General features: G+C 33.4%; 2 protein-coding genes across 2 annotated transcripts; one reads left to right on the forward strand and one right to left on the reverse strand.

Annotated features, from left to right (window-relative positions):
• Nucleotides 1-5,204: 5,204 nt before the first annotated feature.
• mRpL2 (mitochondrial ribosomal protein L2) lies at nucleotides 5,205-6,723 on the forward strand. The gene is made up of 2 exons (XM_018455462.1): nucleotides 5,205-5,437; nucleotides 5,986-6,723. The coding sequence occupies exons 1-2, from the start codon at nucleotides 5,209-5,211 to the stop codon at nucleotides 6,663-6,665; spliced, it is 909 nt and encodes a 302-aa protein (XP_018310964.1). The 5' UTR covers nucleotides 5,205-5,208; the 3' UTR covers nucleotides 6,666-6,723.
• Nucleotides 6,724-7,098: 375 nt separating this feature from the next.
• On the reverse strand, nucleotides 7,099-10,623 carry Sfxn1-3 (Sideroflexin-1-3). The gene is made up of 4 exons (XM_018455389.1): nucleotides 10,197-10,623; nucleotides 9,672-9,848; nucleotides 7,897-8,285; nucleotides 7,099-7,563 (listed from the first exon to the last, which is right to left on the reverse strand). Exons 1-4 carry the CDS (start codon nucleotides 10,382-10,384, stop codon nucleotides 7,319-7,321), a joined length of 999 nt encoding a protein of 332 aa, XP_018310891.1. The 5' UTR covers nucleotides 10,385-10,623; the 3' UTR covers nucleotides 7,099-7,318.
• Nucleotides 10,624-20,153: the final 9,530 nt, after the last annotated feature.

Consider the following 20,153-nt stretch of genomic DNA (forward strand, 5'->3'; position numbering starts at 1 on the left):
TCATCCTGCGACTCCATTCTCCCGTACCCCCGTTCTCCGTGTGTAGATTTCTCTCCGGTGCCGCTGGCCGACGAATTGAGAGGAAACGAACGAGAACAGGGCCGAAGCAACCGCCCGTCAACCGAAACCGCTTTCCTCTCTCGCCCCGTTCGTCTTTCGTCGTGCATTCGCGTCGTCCTTTTTACCATCCTTCCTGGTCTTCCCCTTTCCTGCGGTTACCCGGAAAACTTTATAACGCGAAATGCTATCCCTGCGTCGTACTTTTCGGCTCGCTCTTTCTCTATCTGTCTTTTTACCTCTCTTTGTTTCTCTCTTTATCTTTCCTGTAGTTATGCACGGGCCCACTTTTTTCCATCATTCTCGCTTCTTCTTTCGCTCGTTGCTCCTCCCCCGCAGCAGCTTTCCACGCGCGGTTCATTCCAACTCGTCCCTGCGGAAGCGTTTCATCGACCACCATTCTCGGTTTTTTCCTACGGGCTTTTTCTCGCCTCCTCGAACTTTTCTCGCGTATCTAATATCAAGACTATTCTTCAGCGGGCGAAAATCCCGCGTTAAAACTGCCGCGTCGTACGCATTAAATACCGCTGCTTACGGAATAATATAGTACAGAATAACTTGCATATGATATCATCGTGAGATAAACAGTACCGCATTTAAAAGCGTTGCAGTTACGTATTATTTAAAAATAAAAATTTTAGAGCATAATAATTGTATGCTACGTTATATTTTTGCATAAAATATAAATCATTATCGTATGCATAACATTTTTTTGATACCTTTATATAAAATATTGTCTTATAGCGCAATTACAATTTTTAGCTCTTTAGAAAATACAATTTAGTATATTATTTTAAACAGCATGCGCGTCATGAAAAGTAAGTGCGCTGTTCACGTTGTAAACAATACCGTGACTTTTCGTAATGCAAGCATGTGCAAGTTAATTATCGCACGTTGAAAAATAAATATACGAGCTTTAACTTAGCGCGAATTGCGTCAGAAATATACAACACATTTGAATTTTAAACGTACATTTAGCGCTAAATGTAGCTATCTAATTCTCATTGCGTTGTCCCATTTCATCTGTTTACATTGCGCGTATGCGATTTTCATATTAAGCACATAAAGCACAGGATCTAACACATTTAATGTTAAATATACGAGGACCAAATTTTCAGAAGTTAGTTTAATGAAGAATTTATACATACCTCCAAAGGGTGACCTTTTAATATCGCTTTGCAGTTTTTATTATGACAAAGACTCGATAATTCGTACCTCTAAACGAATAGAAACGGTACTCACTTTGAAGAGACATATAGTTCTAATACACGTAATTCGTCGTAAACTCGCTTAATCGTGTTGAGTCTCTCGCCGTAAACCGCGAGCATAGCTATATATAATAGTAAGCGTTGAAGATAATAAGGTGCTCGGGAATAGTATGAAACAAAGGAAATGTTAGGTGTGGTTGAAAACTAAGTGAAAATAAACCATAGAATAAAATAAAAAAGAAAACAAAAAATAAAGAATATACAGGGAAGTTAATTTTGGCAATCAATTTTCATTCAAACTTATATAGGGAATTATATAGGGCCGAATTTATTGACAATGTATGAATGCATTTCATTAGAAAATCGTATGTTCTAAATTTTAAGCAAATACAGAATAATAGCACATTCTGAATAATCGCTCTCGTATTCGTAATTCTCTGCAAACATGATTAATATTATTCGCAGTTGAAAAGTAGATAGTAGTGCTACGTTTCAAACAGATGTACCTTTATTACGTTATAATTCGTAAAATAATAAAGACTGCGGAACAATAATGGAAAACGAAAAGAAATAGGGGAAAATAATGCACATAGACTTTAGCAAAATAAAATGGCAAAATAAAATAATAATGCAAAGAAAAAACAGAAAAATTAGTGCTAGTCATATAGTATATGAAAGATGGGTGAATTGTGCGCACCTAAGGGAAATTTATTGTTCTGGAATGGTTTTCCAAGTTCAAAGTGGTATAAGTATGGAAATAGAAACTATAAACATTTTTTCTACCATTACGTATCCTCATATTGAACAGATTTTCATTCAATAAGGTTGTATTTAGCAAAAACCGAAACAATTGCTCGCGCGTCGAGAATTGTGCGCATGAGTTAGGTAATATTGTGCGCAAAGCAAAAGTCGTAGGAAATGAATGATTTATGGAATGTTGACAAAGAAATCAGAAAATATATTTATTATATTGCAATATAAATATATATCAAATATATTTTAAATATATATTATATATATTAAGCAAAAATACAAAACTAATATAATAATAATGCACATAGACTTTGGCAAAATAAAATGACAAAATAAAATAATGCAAAGAAAAAACGAAAAAATTAGTGCTAGTCATACAGTATATGAAAGATGAGTAATTGTGCGCATTTCGAAACGCTTGCGCACAGTTGCCCGCCGCGATCTGACTCGATATGAAATACGATTACTTCAACATTTCTTAACCAAACTTAATAAATAACAGCTCAAAAGACGCACATAATAACATACTTTAATAACGTATGCAACTTTCAACAAACAAATTAAAAATACGGACTTACCACCTTATTTTCTGAATGCTAAAATAACAAGAAAAGATGTGATTTTACTTTTTTGTATTTCTCTGGGTAGTAACGTATTTACGTCGTATCTTTTATAGTTATATCTTAAGAGGACGATCTCCTGCGTAAAAATTTCACCACAGTGATGTCTTCATCCATTGGAAAAATATCAAACCAGGACAATTACCCGCTGCGCACAGTTCCCCCACTTTCTCCTAGATAGGAAAAAATGTTGGAAGATAGGTGAGAATAATGAAAAATAAAAAGGTACGATTAAGATAAAGAAAGATTAAGAAGAAGAGTCTGAAAACAAAGTATAATAAAGTTGGTATGTTAGTTGTGATCGCAGTAACACATAAGTACAATACGAGAGTGTTCATTAGTAAACTGGTGCTTGTTTCGGGAGCCACTCGATCGCTGTTAAATCTATAGATAGACGAATAGAGCGCAACAACGCGCTACAGAGAGACATAGTTCCTAGTATGAGTAATTCTCTGTAAACTCGACTAATCGTGTTATTCGAGCTCGAGTCGGGGAGCGGGCACGCGTAGTTATGTAATGGTAGCGTTAAAGCGTTAATAAGGATCGCGGTGGTGCTTAAGAACAGAACGAAGAAACGAAGGAAATACGCGCGGGCGATACGCGTCGAAGGTGGTAGGAGACAAGAAGAAGGGATGAACGGTGGAAAATGGTGAAGGATGAAAGGGAGCGCGGGGAAGGAAGTGGGGGCGGTTGGTCTTTCGGTCGTGGTAGTCACGGGAGTCGTGGTAATAAATGGGCAACACGAGCGCTTATAAGGGGTAGGTAATCTAAAGCTTTGGAGGCGGTGGCGCAACGGGGGCTGTCGAGAGAAAGGGCGGGCGAGGGGGGCGGGAGAGGTAAAGGAAAGAGAAGAAAGAGAAAGAGAGAGAGAGAGTGAGAGAGGACCATACGATGAAGAGGAGGTAGGTTAAGCGGGGCAACGGGGAAGAACGGCGTGTGTAGGGTGAGAGGGTCTGGTTGGAGGAAAGCATAGCGGAGGAAGGGGCGGATAAGGGTGGTTACGAGCGAGGGTGTGAGATAAGGTATAAGGTGGGTAAGATGGCGGACAATTTGCCGCTCGACTACTCTTGCCCGCACCCCTCCCTGGACGATTCCAACCTCCACTTCCTTCGACCCCCCTTCCGGTCTATGTACCGGGTAATAGATGTTCCTCCTTCACGACCAACGCGGAGACGCTGAACGCGCGCGCAAAAGCGTACGCCATCCTCCTTTATCTCGTGGCTTCTTCCCTCGCCTCTCGCCTTTCTCTCTTGCGGCAAGACAGAAGCAGACAAGGGAACGACGGCCGAGGTCGGGGAGGCAAGCGCATGAACGTGCGTGACGGTGAGAATTGCGCGTGCACGTGAGGCACGTACGTACATACATATATATATATATATATATGTATACATACATACATACGCAACCGAGAGTTGCGGCCGCGTTTCACCTACACGGAAAACTACCGCTCTGACGGAGTACAATCGTCGGTGGGTACGTAGGTATTTAAACGTTCTCCACACAGTCACACTCACCCTGCGCTACCGTCGCGCTATCAGACTCCGCCACCCCCTCACTTTCACCCCTTCTTCTCGTCCGTCCCCTGAGCCGTTTCCGTCGGCGTCCCCTAGTCGGCAGACCGCACCAGCGTGCTCTCTCTTAACATTCCATCCGCCATCTTCTCACTTAATAAAATAATTACCCCGGGCCAATTAAGCGTTCCCCTCTACGCCGTTCGTTCGTTCCTTTATGTGGGACCTCGTGCGCGTTCGCCACGGATGGCGTGCGGCTTTTGCCGATATAATAACACGGCACACATTATTTTAGCGTTTATTTGTTGTCGCTTTGCGTGGCGAAAATCTTAAGGAATGTCGACTAATTGGCACGTTATATCTGTGCGCGTTCGCGCGACTGAACTTCAGCCTCATTATTAGAGCCGTAGTTATATATAACCATGGTTTTTGATTGTACGACTTTACGTAACGTGTTTTCAAAGATACGACAAAAATTCTAACAAAATTTAATTGTGTATTTTTTTGCATCAATTACCAAATTTATTTATTAAAAATCGATGCAGAAAATTTTCGCAAAAATATAGATATAGTGTAATTATTTTTTTAGTTACATATTTTTAAATGTTAGAGATCATTTGGAGATAAATATTAATCCTTCGCAATTCATTAAATATAAAAAAAATTAATGTTTTGTATCAGTTGTTTAATTTATACAATTAACATTCGTTCTTTTTCTCAATATAAAAATGCAATTAAAGATATGCATTCTACAATGTTAGTAGATAATTATTATATCCGATTTGATTGAATATATGTATGAAAATATTACAAATATTAATCTTTTTCCAAAAAAGTATATTACATCGTGCTTTATAAATATATGTATATAAACTTCACATCAGCGGTGAACCCTTTTGACTATTTTTGAAGCTTATAGTCGTTTACGTCTGATTTTATTATTAAGAAACACCTACCTTACTTTCCAACGATGAAGGGATATCGGTCAGAATTACGGCAAGAGCTGTGTTTGCGAAGATGGCACCACTTTTAAGTAGTCTATGGTTCATCTATTCCAAGATGTCTGCTGCGACGTTGACACGTCGTGTTTTCGGTCAACAAATATCTAATTTCGTCGGTTTAACAATTTCGGTGTTGTCTCAGATATCAAGAAGATACAAATGGAAACTCGTGCAGCTACCAGAACCAGGCAAAGGCAAAGCCTTTCGAAGAATCGTCCATTTCAAAAATGAATACACGGTGAAGCCTTTGAACATTACAAATCTAGCAGGCAGAGATCCTGTCACAGGTACGTGAGATAATATCGTTACTCCAGTATCAGCTTTCCTTTTTGAAATGTATCTTATCTTTACTAATAAGTTCTCTACGAATTAATGGGGATAAAACTCAATATTGCGTGTCATATACCGTGTATAGATTGTTACTACTCTTGAGAGGTCTGACCTCTACTGGCGAAAGTAGAAAACTATTGGTAGATAATACAGATAACGTACGTATCGGTTCAGATTAGGCGCGATTTATTTCATTGAGAAAGAAATTTGATATTATATATTACGAACATTATATCAAAATACATGTATCTATATAATTTTTATTGGTTTGTTTTATAAGAATAGATAGCCATTCACACGATAGACAATCGCAATGTTAGAAAAGATAATTTTTGAATTAAAATTAATTTTCATTCAATATCGATGCTTTTGGTTAAATTAAATATTTTGTTCAAAAATATTTCGCTCATGAATATATTTTCTATTGAAGCATCTTATGCGAAGCTAGATTAACCACTATTAAATGAGTGAAAATAAAGAAGAATGAATCGCTTTTATGAAACAGGCAGAGTAGTAGCCAAGGGTATCGGGGGTGGCATAAAGCACAAGTATCATTGGATCAAGTGGATCAGGGATGGACCTGAGGACCTTAACGAACCGCCAAAGGAAGAAAAAGTCCTACAAGTCTTTAAGGATGGCTGTAGAACAAGTTTTGTCGCGTTGATCGGTACCGGTCGTGAATTGAAATATATTTTAGCTACGGAAAATATGAAACCGGGCGACATAATACGTACTCATCGAGGAATACCGCGTAATCCTTTGAGACCCTCGGAGGGAGATGCCTATCCTCTTGGTGCTTTACCCATGGGAACTCTCGTTCATTGTGTAGAAAAGTATCCGGGAATGGGTGGGTTCCTAATTCACTCTGCGGGTGCCGTCGGAACAGTAACAAAGCGAGAGGAAAATCGTGTGGTAGTACAGATGCCTAGTAAGAAACTATTTAGTCTTCATGAGTCGTGTATGGCTACGGTTGGTCGATTATCGAATATCGAACACGATTCTATTCCAATTGGTAGCGCACAGAAAAATCGAGAATTGGGAAATCGCCCGAGGAGCGGTTTATGGCAACGCAAAACTGGTAGATTCGGTCGTAAAATTAAACCACCACCTCGTGTACAACATGTTGGCGATCAAAAATTGACATCATATGATGTGATTGTTTTGAATAGCCATCATAACGCTTAAATTATCTCAGATAAATTGCAGTTGTGGGTTAAGATATATAATAAATGCTCGTTTCAAACACTCAACTTTGAATTTTATTGTCTTCGTTACCCTTTCTCTCTCAAGGAAAAAACATTTAGACGACTCTTAAATACTAAGATATTCGTTATACATACAGGCCGAAAAACGAGAGATATGTATGCGTTTGTTTGGACGTATATGCAGGCTAAGAGACTCCTTTCTGAATCGTAAGCAGGATGTTTATTATCTAGGAAGTCTAAAAATTTAGAAAGTCCCAAAGATTTTTTATTCGAGAACATTAAAATATTTTATCATAATTCAAAAAATTTTTGTGTAAAGAATTTAAAAAAAATTTTATATGAAAGTTTGAATAAGAAACATCAAAGAATTTTTAATGATTTTTTTTCGAGATTTGACTAGACACCGTGATATGATCGAGTTTTTGCAAATTTTTATTTGATGATCATACATGAACATTGGTATTTATGGAAGTATAAGTACCAACAAGAATGAATCACTTACGAAGCGATGGAAATCCGTGATAATGTATGCTTTCGAATGTTCTGTTCGGGAATGTGTGTACCTGAGTTTTTCAAGAATAGACTGTGTTCTTGGAATGAAAAATTCAAGATGCACGATCTTTGTCACGTCGTTTAAAGGCCCTTATTGTAATATACAGTCTCCAGACTAGTATCGTGCAATCGTATTTTCTCTCGTATGTCAGATTCCAGTTGATTTATTGAAATAGGAACGCGCTGTGCGAAGAGAGCACAGCAAAGCGGCGTTGCAAAAGTGAGACACACTCCGCAAATTAAAACTTGAATTGGTCCAGCAGCCCATTTCGCATTACGTAACAGCTGTCTTCGATCTAGGTAATTCATTACTATTGGCGCCAATACTGCAATAATGAAATAAAATGCTTTCCATTGCCATCTCTATATATCTTCATAAATATGATATTTATATCAATTTTAATTGTTTTAAAGAAGATGTAAGTTCTTTAGACAAAAATAGAGCTATTTAAATAGTTAATATGATAATAATATTCATATAACTTTTTTGTTCATGAATGATTTTATATCCATAATGATATACTATAAATATAGAAAAAGATTTCATTTCATTAGGGTTACCGTTAATTAATATTAGCGTAATTAGCTCTCATTATCAGTGATAAACTCGTTAGAAATTTGATTAATGAATTATAAAAAGTAAATGCAATAAAACCTACTCATACTCGGAGAGGCCATAAGTATTCGAGATAATGTCACAGTTGCTATTGCTTGTTTAGCTGCTCGTTTACTATGGCCGACTTTTGTGCCGTCCTCGGTTTGTAATTCAATACCATTTTGAAGTTCAGTGACTCTCATAAGAGGGATATTCACACAATTAGCCGCCGCAACTGCCGCCAGTGGCACTAATCGGCCTGCCAGCGGTGGTCCACGTTGAGCGAGACGGTTCAGAGTCAATGCCGTTATCACAGCGCCTCCTGTAGCGCCGACGTAACTCTGCGCTAAAGTTTCCATTGGAATCGGACTCGAACCACTACGGTTCGTATAATTTACTATTGCATTGAATGACTGATTGACCCATTGCCAGAAAATTACAGCCGGCGTTGATCTACAAGATAATGCATCGCGATAATAACGCATTCTTATATAACTATATTAGACAGGTAGATTTAATTCGTAATCTTTTTAACGACTTCTTAAATGATAATTTCTTGAATGTTTGTTGAATGATTCTAAATTCTATGTTGTTTAAGATTGAAAAATAATTATATTTGATCCTTTTGTTTATTTGCTTCTGTTTAAAACTTTGACCGTTTCGAGAAATGTAAAAGTCGAAAGATATAATTATCAAAATATATTACTGTACTCTAACATAGGCTACGTTTACACCGTGCGCTTAATCTGCGACCTATACGATAAGTTTTATTTAATCTACAGAATAAAGGACATCTATATTGTATAGGAGGCCGCAGTCTAAATGCACGGTGTAAATGTAGCCACTGAGAGATACAATTATATCTAATACTTCAAAGATATAGAAAAGCGTTATATCTAATACTATTTAATGTATTCTAACCAGTGTTTTCTGTTATCTAGATAAAATTATCTAGATAATTATATAGATGAAGAAATGGCTTTATCTTATCTTTATCTAGATTATTAAGAATATAGATTATCTTTATCTTATCTTAGATAAAATCTTTTTCAAATTAACTAAGATTGTAGAAGAGTATTGTAAAAAAATTTTTATATAGTAGTAGTAGTAATGATGAGAATTTTTTTATGATATAAATAAAACTGGAATTAATATGACATCAGTCATAATTCAAAGCGACATTGAAGTACTTTCATATTTAGAAGATAAATTCAATAAGGGATTAGATATTCTTATAATTTATATCCACACGTCAAACAAATTTTTTTTAAGTATGATACATCATTGCCATTATCGGTGCCAGTAGAGCGCCTTTTTATTTGTGGACAACAAATATTAATTCCACGTAGAAACCGTTTGTTAGACGAAATATTCAAAAAACTTTTATTCGTAAAAATTAAAGATTAATGAAAATATAAATAGATTTTTTGTATTCTAATGTCCAATTTCTTCACTTCCAGATAAGTTGCGGATAACCTTATCCAAGAGATTATATCTCCATTGTATTCTTGGAGATATCTCTTGGATAGTTATCTAGAGGTGAAGAAATTGGGTGAATAAATTGTTTTACTGCCTAATAGTTAGTTAAAAACAAAATTATCTTAAAAATTATCTAGATAAAAATTTTTTAATTTCATCTTTTATCTAGATTAATATAAAGTTAATCATCTTCATCTTATCTAAGATACATTTTTGTGTTATTTATTTTATCTATATCTAGATAATTTTTAATTATCTAAGCGCAACACTGATCCTAACGAGGCATTTAGAATCATAGTATTTGAGTGTTGCTATCGCATTATCGTAATAAGTTTTTTTGCGATAATTTCGATTACGTACTTGTAAAATGTCATCATACAGCCGGTTATCATCATATTCATGGGAACTTGCGCGCTCATACGGCCTATTAACAGCATTTTCTCGCCAGTATCAGGGTGGTAGGCGCTATCGTAAAGATATTTGCATCTCCATAATTCGTTTTCGGTGACTCCTTGTTTTTCTAGGACTTCGCCCTGTCTACGACGATATCAAGATTACATACAGATCGTTATTTCATATTTATACAGTAAACAAACAAATGAGTTATATACAATATAGGAAATAATTTAAAACATGTAAACTAAAGATATATGGCTTGTGCTAGACAGAATTGTTCGTTGCGATTTTCTTTCGATAAAGTTGAAAATGCGATAAGTAATTCTACAATAAGCAAAACTCCAACTCAAGACGTAAACAAAATGCAACGTAACGCTCTAAACTAACACATGTTCTCTACGTGTGTAGCAAAACATATGACGCCATCGTATTTATTATGCGTTCGAACTGAGCGGATAAAAAAGAAAGACTAATTATAGCTACAACTACCTGTATTTCGTGACGACATCACGCGCGCGTTCAAGTTGCTGGCTCGTGGCGAAGACGTTAAGCGGGTTCGTTACCGTCAAGAAGTGCAATGCCCTTCCGCGGTAAGTGTTCTGATCCCAGTACGGTTTATCAATGTCTATTTCCTTCGGCGTTTTATCTTGTGCTCCGATTTCCTTTCTTCCAAACATCTTTTCCCTCCTAACGTCTTTAGGCTCGGTTGGCTGTATCCTCTCTTCCTCACCTACGTTCACCTATTCTTCCCCACTTTGCTGTCACGACGACGTGTTAGTGAATCGTCGTCGTGTTTTCGTTGTACCTGCACATCTGATGAGAGCCCGTCAACCTTCAGAGAAACGGCATATGTGACGTATTCAGACAAGCTGATCACCCAGCTCCCAGCCGACTGACCCGCTCCAGAGTCCAGTCACTAATTCTCTCTCTTTTTCTCTACTACGCTCCGCTTCCACGCTCGACGCCGTTTCTTCCTCTTCACTCCCCTCGTTCGATCCATGAACCATGTCGCTGGTGGCTTTGCCTTTGCCGACTCTCATCGATAAGGCTTGGTGCGTGCGCACAAACCGTCCAGCAGTATCTACGTTTGGCGGATTTACCACGAGATGGTGGCACGCTGAAAGTTTCTTCGTGTTAATTGATATAAATTTATTAATGTAATTAAAAATATTAATATTAATTTTATAGACACCAGACGCGAGAAAAACTGAATTATATTTAATAAATTTGATAAAACGGTGTGTTATAAAAAGAAAAAAACGAAGACAAAATGATTTTGTTAATCTTGCAAATATTATCTTACTGGCGTTACATCGATATTATTTTGATTATATTTCAAACGTATGATAATCCAGTGAATTCCAATATTAAGTGAAAGAGGAAGACTAAGGTATAAATTAAAATATAAAATTATAAACAAGTTCTTTTTATTAATTTGCGAATGTAATTTATATTGTCAAACAAAGTGTTTATTATGAATAGAGAGAGAAGGATAGTAACAGTAAAGTATTCTTATTATTTTAATCGTAAAATTATTTATCGTAATCGTTTAATGTCTCCTATTTTTAAATATAACGTGTAAAAGTTGACAGACATCTAACAAAATATTAACTTTATCATATTGGAAGTATAATTTCTATAATTTGAACAGAATTTTTTATTTATATGAACTCATAATTTTTTTATATACCATACATACACACTTAGATCGATAATATCTCTCTAATCGATAAAGTCTCTCTATTTACTTTTTTATAGATTACAAGATTTTTTTATTATATATCGGGTATTATATTTAAATATTATGCAATATCTAAATGGATATCGCATAAAATAAATGAGCATTATCATTGTGACTATTTAATGTGCTTGCATTTTTAAGTAGTGCATTTGATTGTCAAATGAGCTTTCTGGGACAAAATAATTCATTTACAAGGTGATAATACCGCTAAGTGGCCTTACTAATTAAACACATGCTCGTGATAATAAAGAAACTTTTTATTGCTACGGGTATAATCCTTTTAGTTAGAATGGTAGAATTACGGTCCTATTAAGTATATGAACATATATTTCATACATTACGAGGCAAGTATTAAAGTGTTATTTTTTTTTAATCTAATCGATCATTAATAACATAAATAATAATTAATAATTAATAATTAAGTTTATGTATGTTTCATACGTAGCATTATGATATCAGTGTATAATTATTCGTTTAATAAGGATTATTTTTCTTTCTCTATAAGAAATTTATAAGCACTTTATATACTTTATCAGAGTTTAACACAGTCTTAATAATATGAGAGATAGTGTTCTAATTTTATTATTATTATATAATAAGATTAACGATGTCTAATCTTAATGACATTAATATTAGATCTTAACTTACACATACAGCAGCAATTTTACAGATGACACATTACAAATAACAGCTCTTAGAACAAATTAATATTTACTTTTCTTTCTATTTAAGTAATTCTTAAAATTATCAAAACATTTATAAAAAGGTATGCTTGTATGCAATTATCTATCTACTTTATATATAAAGTTAATACAATGTCCTATTTTACATACATTTTCTGTGATCAACATTAGACTTGGTAATAAATATTCCAACTTTATAATAGTTATTCGAAAAATTAATTATGTAGATATCTGACACCGATCTCGAAACCAATATTTTGCATTGAAGAACAAAAAAGAGGAATCTATGTCAAGTCTAACTAAAAATGAGTAAGTATAAGATCAAATGCACAATGTAGTATAATCTTTTAAATTATATAGCATTATTATATCAACTATTATCATGCAAATCCGATATTGATACGATAGTTACGTTTCACCACTTATTAGTGAGGATACTGTGTCAATCCTTGATGTCAATAGCTAAATTATACAACTTTACATCATATTATTTGATTAGCATATTTTTGATGCTATATATGTGTCAACGTGATTATTCACCAGACTTTCTAAATCTTATTAAGTATCATACGACTTGATATAATTTTAATGGCGCAATTTAAGTTTATTATTCTCCTGTCTTTAGCTCAATTATTTGATATTATTTTAGTCTGATATGTTTATTTTAATTCATTATCCCGGGATTATCTGCACATTATGACAAAATAATTGTGAGCCAAGTTTTTATTAGCACGCTGTGCATATTCGATTAAATTGATATATTTTGTTAACATTTTTGGTACAATGCGGTAACAATTTTTAATGTTAACATTTAATTATCATTTTCTAATTAAAAAATAACTAATTTTTATTAAAAAATGAATCAGATGTGATTGTGATCGATGTTTTATTTTTTAGCGAAACGATCTGCAAGATAGATTGTGCCGTTAAATCATATAATCCTATCAGCACTAATTAAATGCGGTGACCGCAATCAAATCGCAATTTCAATGGCCGAAATGCCAAAAAACTTTTAATAAAATTTTGCTAAATTTGTATTTATATTATCACGATATTCTTAATGGTAATTATATAAATTTTTATGTAATTTTGTAATGTGTGTGTTAATTTTAATTGAGGAATATGCATACACACACACACACACCACTAACATATATGTGTAAAGTATATATATCAAGGCGCGTTATCTAATCGTGCATAGCCCACATTCCGAACTAAAAGATAAATCTATTAATTTTCTCATAGCAAACAATTTAATGTCCACAAGACTTTAATACAACCAATGTATACCACGTGCAATTTTCTGTAGAATGGAATGCAGAACGAGTGTGCACCAATATTTTATGAGAAGTGTAAATATTAAAAAAAGACATTCATTATTAGATGATTGTGTGGCATTTGACAAAATAAATAATTAATTTGTCTCACAAAACTATTCCACATACTTATTTTTATTATATTTCACAGCGGCTCTTGTTAGAGAATTTATTCTTAAACCATCAACGAGAAATGTTGATAGAAATAATGTTGAAGCGTTAATACGATAGCTGACCAAACGATAATTTACCGGATGATAATTTATGAAACAACGTTTAGTTAGCACCGGATAAATTAGATATAACCATCCGCTAATACTTGTTTTCTTTCTGTGTCACATTTCATACTAGGATGATAATAATAGAGATGCACTACTAGCCTACTTACATGTTTGAGTATGGAACCGGGACCGAAAATGAAATGTACGAAGATGGAAAGGAAATATGAAGTAGATTGTTACAGAAGTGCACATTCACTACGATATCAAGATATATTTATTTGTGGGCGCACGCATATCTCCTTTAGATAAGTATCTCATCTCATGCGAATCAGGTTTTCCTACGTTTACATTCTATTCAAGATTCAACCTTGTATTAAAATACCAGTTACTGATAAGAATATTTCCGACACATTGTATATAAGTACCTCCATAATCAAAGTCACCGTTAAACATTTTTGGAGCATAGTACTTTTCAATCGAATTTAACCTCCGTTAAATTCTATTGAAAGATATGACATGGGATTATTCTACATATGAAAATATTTCTTTTCATGTAAAAATTTAATGGAAATTCTTAATTTATAATAAAAAACATAGTGTTACTTGAAAGATATCAATTATTTATATACAGTGTAATATAAACACGAGGTAAATATGAATGAACTATTGCAGTATATTAGAGTACACATCTCTACTCCATTTCTCGCATTCAGTTATGTATGATATCTCCATATATGTTTAGTGCTACACCATAATGTGGCATACACTACTATTGTAGCACCACAATATAACATAATCATATATAGAACGCATACACTGTTTAGGGTAAATACCATTACATGTTTTTGATGATTTTGATGTAGGGCAGAGTAGGGAAATTTGCGAATACCTAAAGGAAAATTTAAATAAAGCCGATGCTTATTTATCAATTATAGAAATCTTTATTCAAAAGATATTGAGAAAACAAAATGGATTCAGCATTGTCTCATGTAGCAGCGGGTAATTCCGAAGTATTTGCAAAGACTTTATTTTTTTGTTTAAAATTATAGTTTATATTATAATTTATGATACATGAATGTTAGTTATTGTAGTTTAAAGCTAAATAACTAGAGTATCTTTTGAATAAAGAATTCTAATTGATAAATAATCGCTTGCGGCTTTATTTAACTTTTCCCTTAGGTGTTCGCAGCTTCTTACTCTCCCTACTTATATCATCTCTTTTGATTTTTATTTTCTTTTACTTAATTTTTGTACTGTGAATGTATTAATTTGTTGATATCAATATCTATCTGACTTCTCGTATTACTTTATTATCACGAATAATTACGCTTGTGACCATTGACATCGATTTGCTCTATTTGATGATATATGATCTTGACACGATAACATCAGACACAGTATAATACATAATACTCTTCTCTTCGTAACCAAATATAGCTTTATAAAACGTGTAGTTTTATTGGTAATTAAACTAGATGCAGTGAGTCGCATTTGTTGTGTGCTAGAATTCAATAGCTATTATACACTCGGGAAAAGAAATGTTATTATAGTGCTCTTATTTTTCTAATTCTATTACAAAAGTTGTTTTATTATGTTATATCTACAATCTTGATTGATTTGTTTTGAATACCATAAACACTAATACATGTAGCAAAAATGAATTTCGCGCACTTTACGAGGATGAGTTTCTAAGCAGTTGCAATTATGTCTCGTTTTATCGACAATTTTTATTTTAAGAAGATATTTTCTATGAGACTCTGGCATAGTTTCTATTTCAATAATTTGATGCGATTACGATGGCAAATAATAAAAAGCAAACGATTCCAATTTTGTTGTTATGAATATTAATAAGCGGATCCAATTTGACCAGATATTAAAATTTATATTTATGCTATTTTCCGTATATAAGAAATCACAAACTTACAGTGAGTACCATTTAATACTTTAATCCGTATATTATATCTTTTAGTGTTATTTATTGTAGACACGATGTTGTTTTGAAAGAAATCAAAAACTAATTGTCGAGCGATCAAATATTTTGATTTTATCTTTGAAAATGATTTAATCGATGATGATAGTTGTGGAATGGTGATAGATTGCATAAATTTGAATCGAAAGTATAGATGATTTTATCTTCATATTTATAAGAGTTTGATGAAAGATGGCATAGATATAATAAACGCTGACTTCTAATTCGTTTATTTAAAGAAAATATATGTTTCAGAGCAAATAATTTCAAATTATTTATAGTGATTAAATTTTGGAAATATATAATAACACATTAGAAAATAAATCTATTTGGTTCCAATTAATAATGTGAGGTTATTATATGGCTTGCGAATGTAATAGTCGTAAAAGTAGATTTTTATTAAAAATAGATTAAACATGGAAATGAAAAATATGTATTTTGATTTTCTGATTCGCGACCGTGAGAACTTGAGAAAATGTGTATCTTCTGTTTATAATGTGCGATTATTGTGCGACAATTTGTGGTTTACAAATGTTGATGACAGTCAAAGACCTTAATCGATGCTCTTCCGGGTTAATTTGAAGCATTTCTCTAGTCACGAACTAGCCACTGTATATGACTTCAAATACATGTTTACTTCATATGAATTAATGAGTTGAACATAAATTAATAATATTCATTAAAATAATACGTGACATTGCACAGTATGAATAGATATCAGTTATATTTGCAATATAACTATTCTGTGCGATTTAAAATGTGAAGAGATTTTTTGTTACGAAATTTAGTTTATAAAATTTTTTCCACGAAAAGCGATTTTATGTTTATAAATATTTTATTTTTATATAAATTAATTTTTTATCAATATTTTTAATAATTTTTTCACATTGTTTAAAACGTTTCTTAGACACTAAAACGATGCATTTTATTCGATTAAAAATGTATGGATATTTAGCAATATTATTTATGTGACATTTGTCTGCCATTGTTTATATAACTGTACATATAATAATCTTTATGAAATAGGCCGTAAAGTGTCACAAAGTAACCGTAAGCCATTGAGATAAATCTCGCGCGTTCAGGGTGGATATTAACGATTGGTTGCGGCTTTTAACGTAGAATAAGATAAATTGCTTGTAACATTATTGTAAATGTGCACCAACATCAAGGTTAAGGTCTGTGAAGTCTTGTATATTTGTGTTCACTTTTTTTACCCTGCTGCAAATGTCCATAGGTATGCATAGGAACCTGTCCGAATTTACCATGGGGATTATCATATGCAGCAGGGTATTCATTTTTTATATCAGATCTTGATTATTATGAGGTTGTCGAAGTGATTTATATATTGACAAAGCTGAAATAAATAATTCACTTATAGGTAACTGCACAATCTCTGTTTGCAAACAGAGATGTATTTGAAGAAATTGAATATATCATTTATTTTTAAAAAGATATATAAATTGTGTTAACAACATATTCCGAATTGCAAATTTCTATTTGCATTCTATCGTGAAAATATATAACGCTGTCATTAATCTTTAATAAAGTAATTATTTTCTAGATTCTAGAGGATTATACATATACTTGAATGAAAAACGTCTTTTTCTTTATAACATTTTTTTTTAATTTCTCATACCTTTTCTAAAATAGACGATGACAAACCCACATTTCATATAGTGTACGCTTATAAATTTTCCATCACTAGACTTTAATTAACAAAGTCCGATCTGTGATTGATGATGTCGAAAAAGATACTGATCTTCTCGCAGACAGTTTCTTACACCTCTCTTTTCGAGAATGTATAACAAGCTGGAATATCGAGATCGGTAATCGGTTGCAGCGATATTACCACTTCATATCCTGTCGACATACTGGGTCAACCGGGCAAAAGAGTAAACAGGTTATATTGCGAACCAACAAGCATGCTTTTCGCCCACTAGGCTCGCCCGTGGTGCAACTTCTTCTTGCCTCGTAAGCCTCGTAAGCCTCGGTGCAGACATCTATGAACGATAGGCATCTTCGTCGTGCATTGCTCTGTAATCGCGAGTGAAAGCAGGTGCGCACATACGTACGTGCTCGACATACTCAAAGAATGACATGTTTGTTATCCACTCTTGGCCATTACAACCCTGTCGGTGCGTGTCGCGTACGAAAAACGATCTTTCGGTGATATTTCTTTATGCAGATGCGATAGATCAAGTTTCCAGGCCAGTAGAATAAGTTGATGCCTACTAGCTTTGCATACAGCAAAAATTTATTGCCTGAGCATAGTGGGTTAACAAATCATGTTTCTTTTGTGACTCGAAAAATAAGTTTGATGAACATTTCCGGTTTTAAGAGTTTCTGGGTTCACATCGAATCATCAGCGATTGCATAGAGGCGTTTAGTAATGCATTACGAATAAAAATCAGAATTAATAATTATGGATTTTACTACGCTTGCGTACAAGATTTTCCAGTTTTTAACTTTCTATGAAGTAAGTTCTTCTATGCGATAACCATCCAAGTTACAGGATTTATAACGTAAACGATTGTGGTTAATTATTAAAAGCTGATTGGATCAGTAAAAAATTGTCGATAGCGGATGTATTGCCATGAGAAATATAAAATTGATATAAAAATATAGCCTTAAAACATACCTATAATTTCAAATAAAAAATGTCGTATATAAAAAAATTATAAAATTAAACATAACACAGTAAACATTTACTCTTATTTGTTTACTTTATGTTAACGGTATATTGCTTGAACTATGTTTGCTTATAAGTCATGTTTTAAAATAAATCAAACATGCTGAAAAAATTAGATATAAATCAAAGAAGAGAAAAACAATTTTTTTAAATTGCACTGGATTTTTAAATAGTTCGATGCAAGGCCAAAGTAAAGCAGACGACTGTTGTGCAAACCAGTTACGGAAAAGAGGCTGTACCGCTAATGTGTGTGCATAATATCCTGATTCCATTTGAAGATTGCAATGGCGTTAATAGGTCAATCAATTGCCTTTTATTATTCGCTTCTTGTTGATGGCTTTTATCGCATTTTACTGGCTATTATATAATAGTCAATTTATAACATTATACATATATTTCCTTATACTTTTTCTTATTTTTTAATAATTTAGAATGTGATTTTATAATAAAAACTCATTTTTCTTCAGATTTCTTAACATTCGATACTAAATTTTTTCTCAAAATTAAAATCTTAAATTGAAATTAATTAATAATCTGAATATAATATTTTATCATCTTAAATTAAATTGCATTTGAATTTATAAAAAATTCTAAATTTTAAATTAAGTTTAGAACAGAAAGTTTATTGAGATCTTGATATTTGTTTGGTAAGAAAAAATGAGAGAGAGAGAGAGAGAGAGAGAATGTGAGATTCAACATTAAAATTATACGGATTGTACGGGATATGATTTCAGATTCTGCTAGTAGGTGAATATTTTCTCAAAAAATAAATTAGTATGTCCAATTTTACTTAATTTCCGCTATACAAAGACATAATTTGTGAATTATAACGTTACCTGTGATTATCTATGTTAAAAAAACTGAGCGGCCGTTGCGGGTGGGTGCACCAGAAAATGTAGTGCTTCTACCAGCCGCGAGGAATGTCGCAATTATGTGAAGGAGAATGTCGCGGAGAAGACCCTTCGTTAAATCTTTAAAACGGCTAACGGAAGAATGGTAATTGTTATCACAATCATTGTGACACGTGCAGCCGTTTGCTTCTTTTCTATAAATTTGATATAGAATTTCTCGCTTGCTAATGTGATATAGAATGAAAATGTAATATATAATGCTTAATATGGTATGGTTCACCACTGTTCCTGCAGCTATAATGCCTGCAGTCTTCGTGAAATATCTTTCTGATCATGTGGTAGTTAGTATAAGCCGATATAATCATGCAGTTGTGATATACCGTTAAAATTATATTCTTGTCAAAAATAAGGATGTATTCTTTGTAAGATCTTCGGTTCTAATGTATCAATTGAGCAATTAAATTAGGGTCTTTTAAGGCAGCTTGTTTCTTTTATATACAAATACTTATTAAATGTTTTTTTCTATTTTTTTTTAAATATGAAAAAGCAAGAAAATAATTTGCGAAGAATATTAATAAATCTATCGCAAAGTATTTTTGCAGTATTGTTGGATAATCTTTCTAATACTCTTTTCTCAGTCTTAAAATATCCGGTTTAATGTATTACGAATTTTATGGTGTGATGAGTTTGTCTCATTGTCATTACATGGAGTTTCCACGACCAACCAGCGACCGTCAGCGAGTTCTTGAGTGTCTCTCAAGACGTTGTACCGTGTAGAATGCAGGAGCAATCTCTGTACAGCATTATCTAAACCATGGACCGTTACCCCCACCGACCTAAATGCACGCCATATAAATGGCAAGAACACCTTCTAACCACTGTCAGTGAGCGTGTGCATCTAATCTTGCTTTTCTGTAACGTGTATCATCCTGCATCATTCTGTGAAAAGAGTGCGTGATATTATGCGACAATCTTT

This window comes from Mycetomoellerius zeteki, unplaced genomic scaffold, assembly GCF_001594055.1.
Source record: "Mycetomoellerius zeteki isolate Tzet28-1 unplaced genomic scaffold, Tzet1.0 scaffold113, whole genome shotgun sequence".
In the NCBI taxonomy this organism is placed as follows: domain Eukaryota; kingdom Metazoa; phylum Arthropoda; class Insecta; order Hymenoptera; family Formicidae; genus Mycetomoellerius; species Mycetomoellerius zeteki.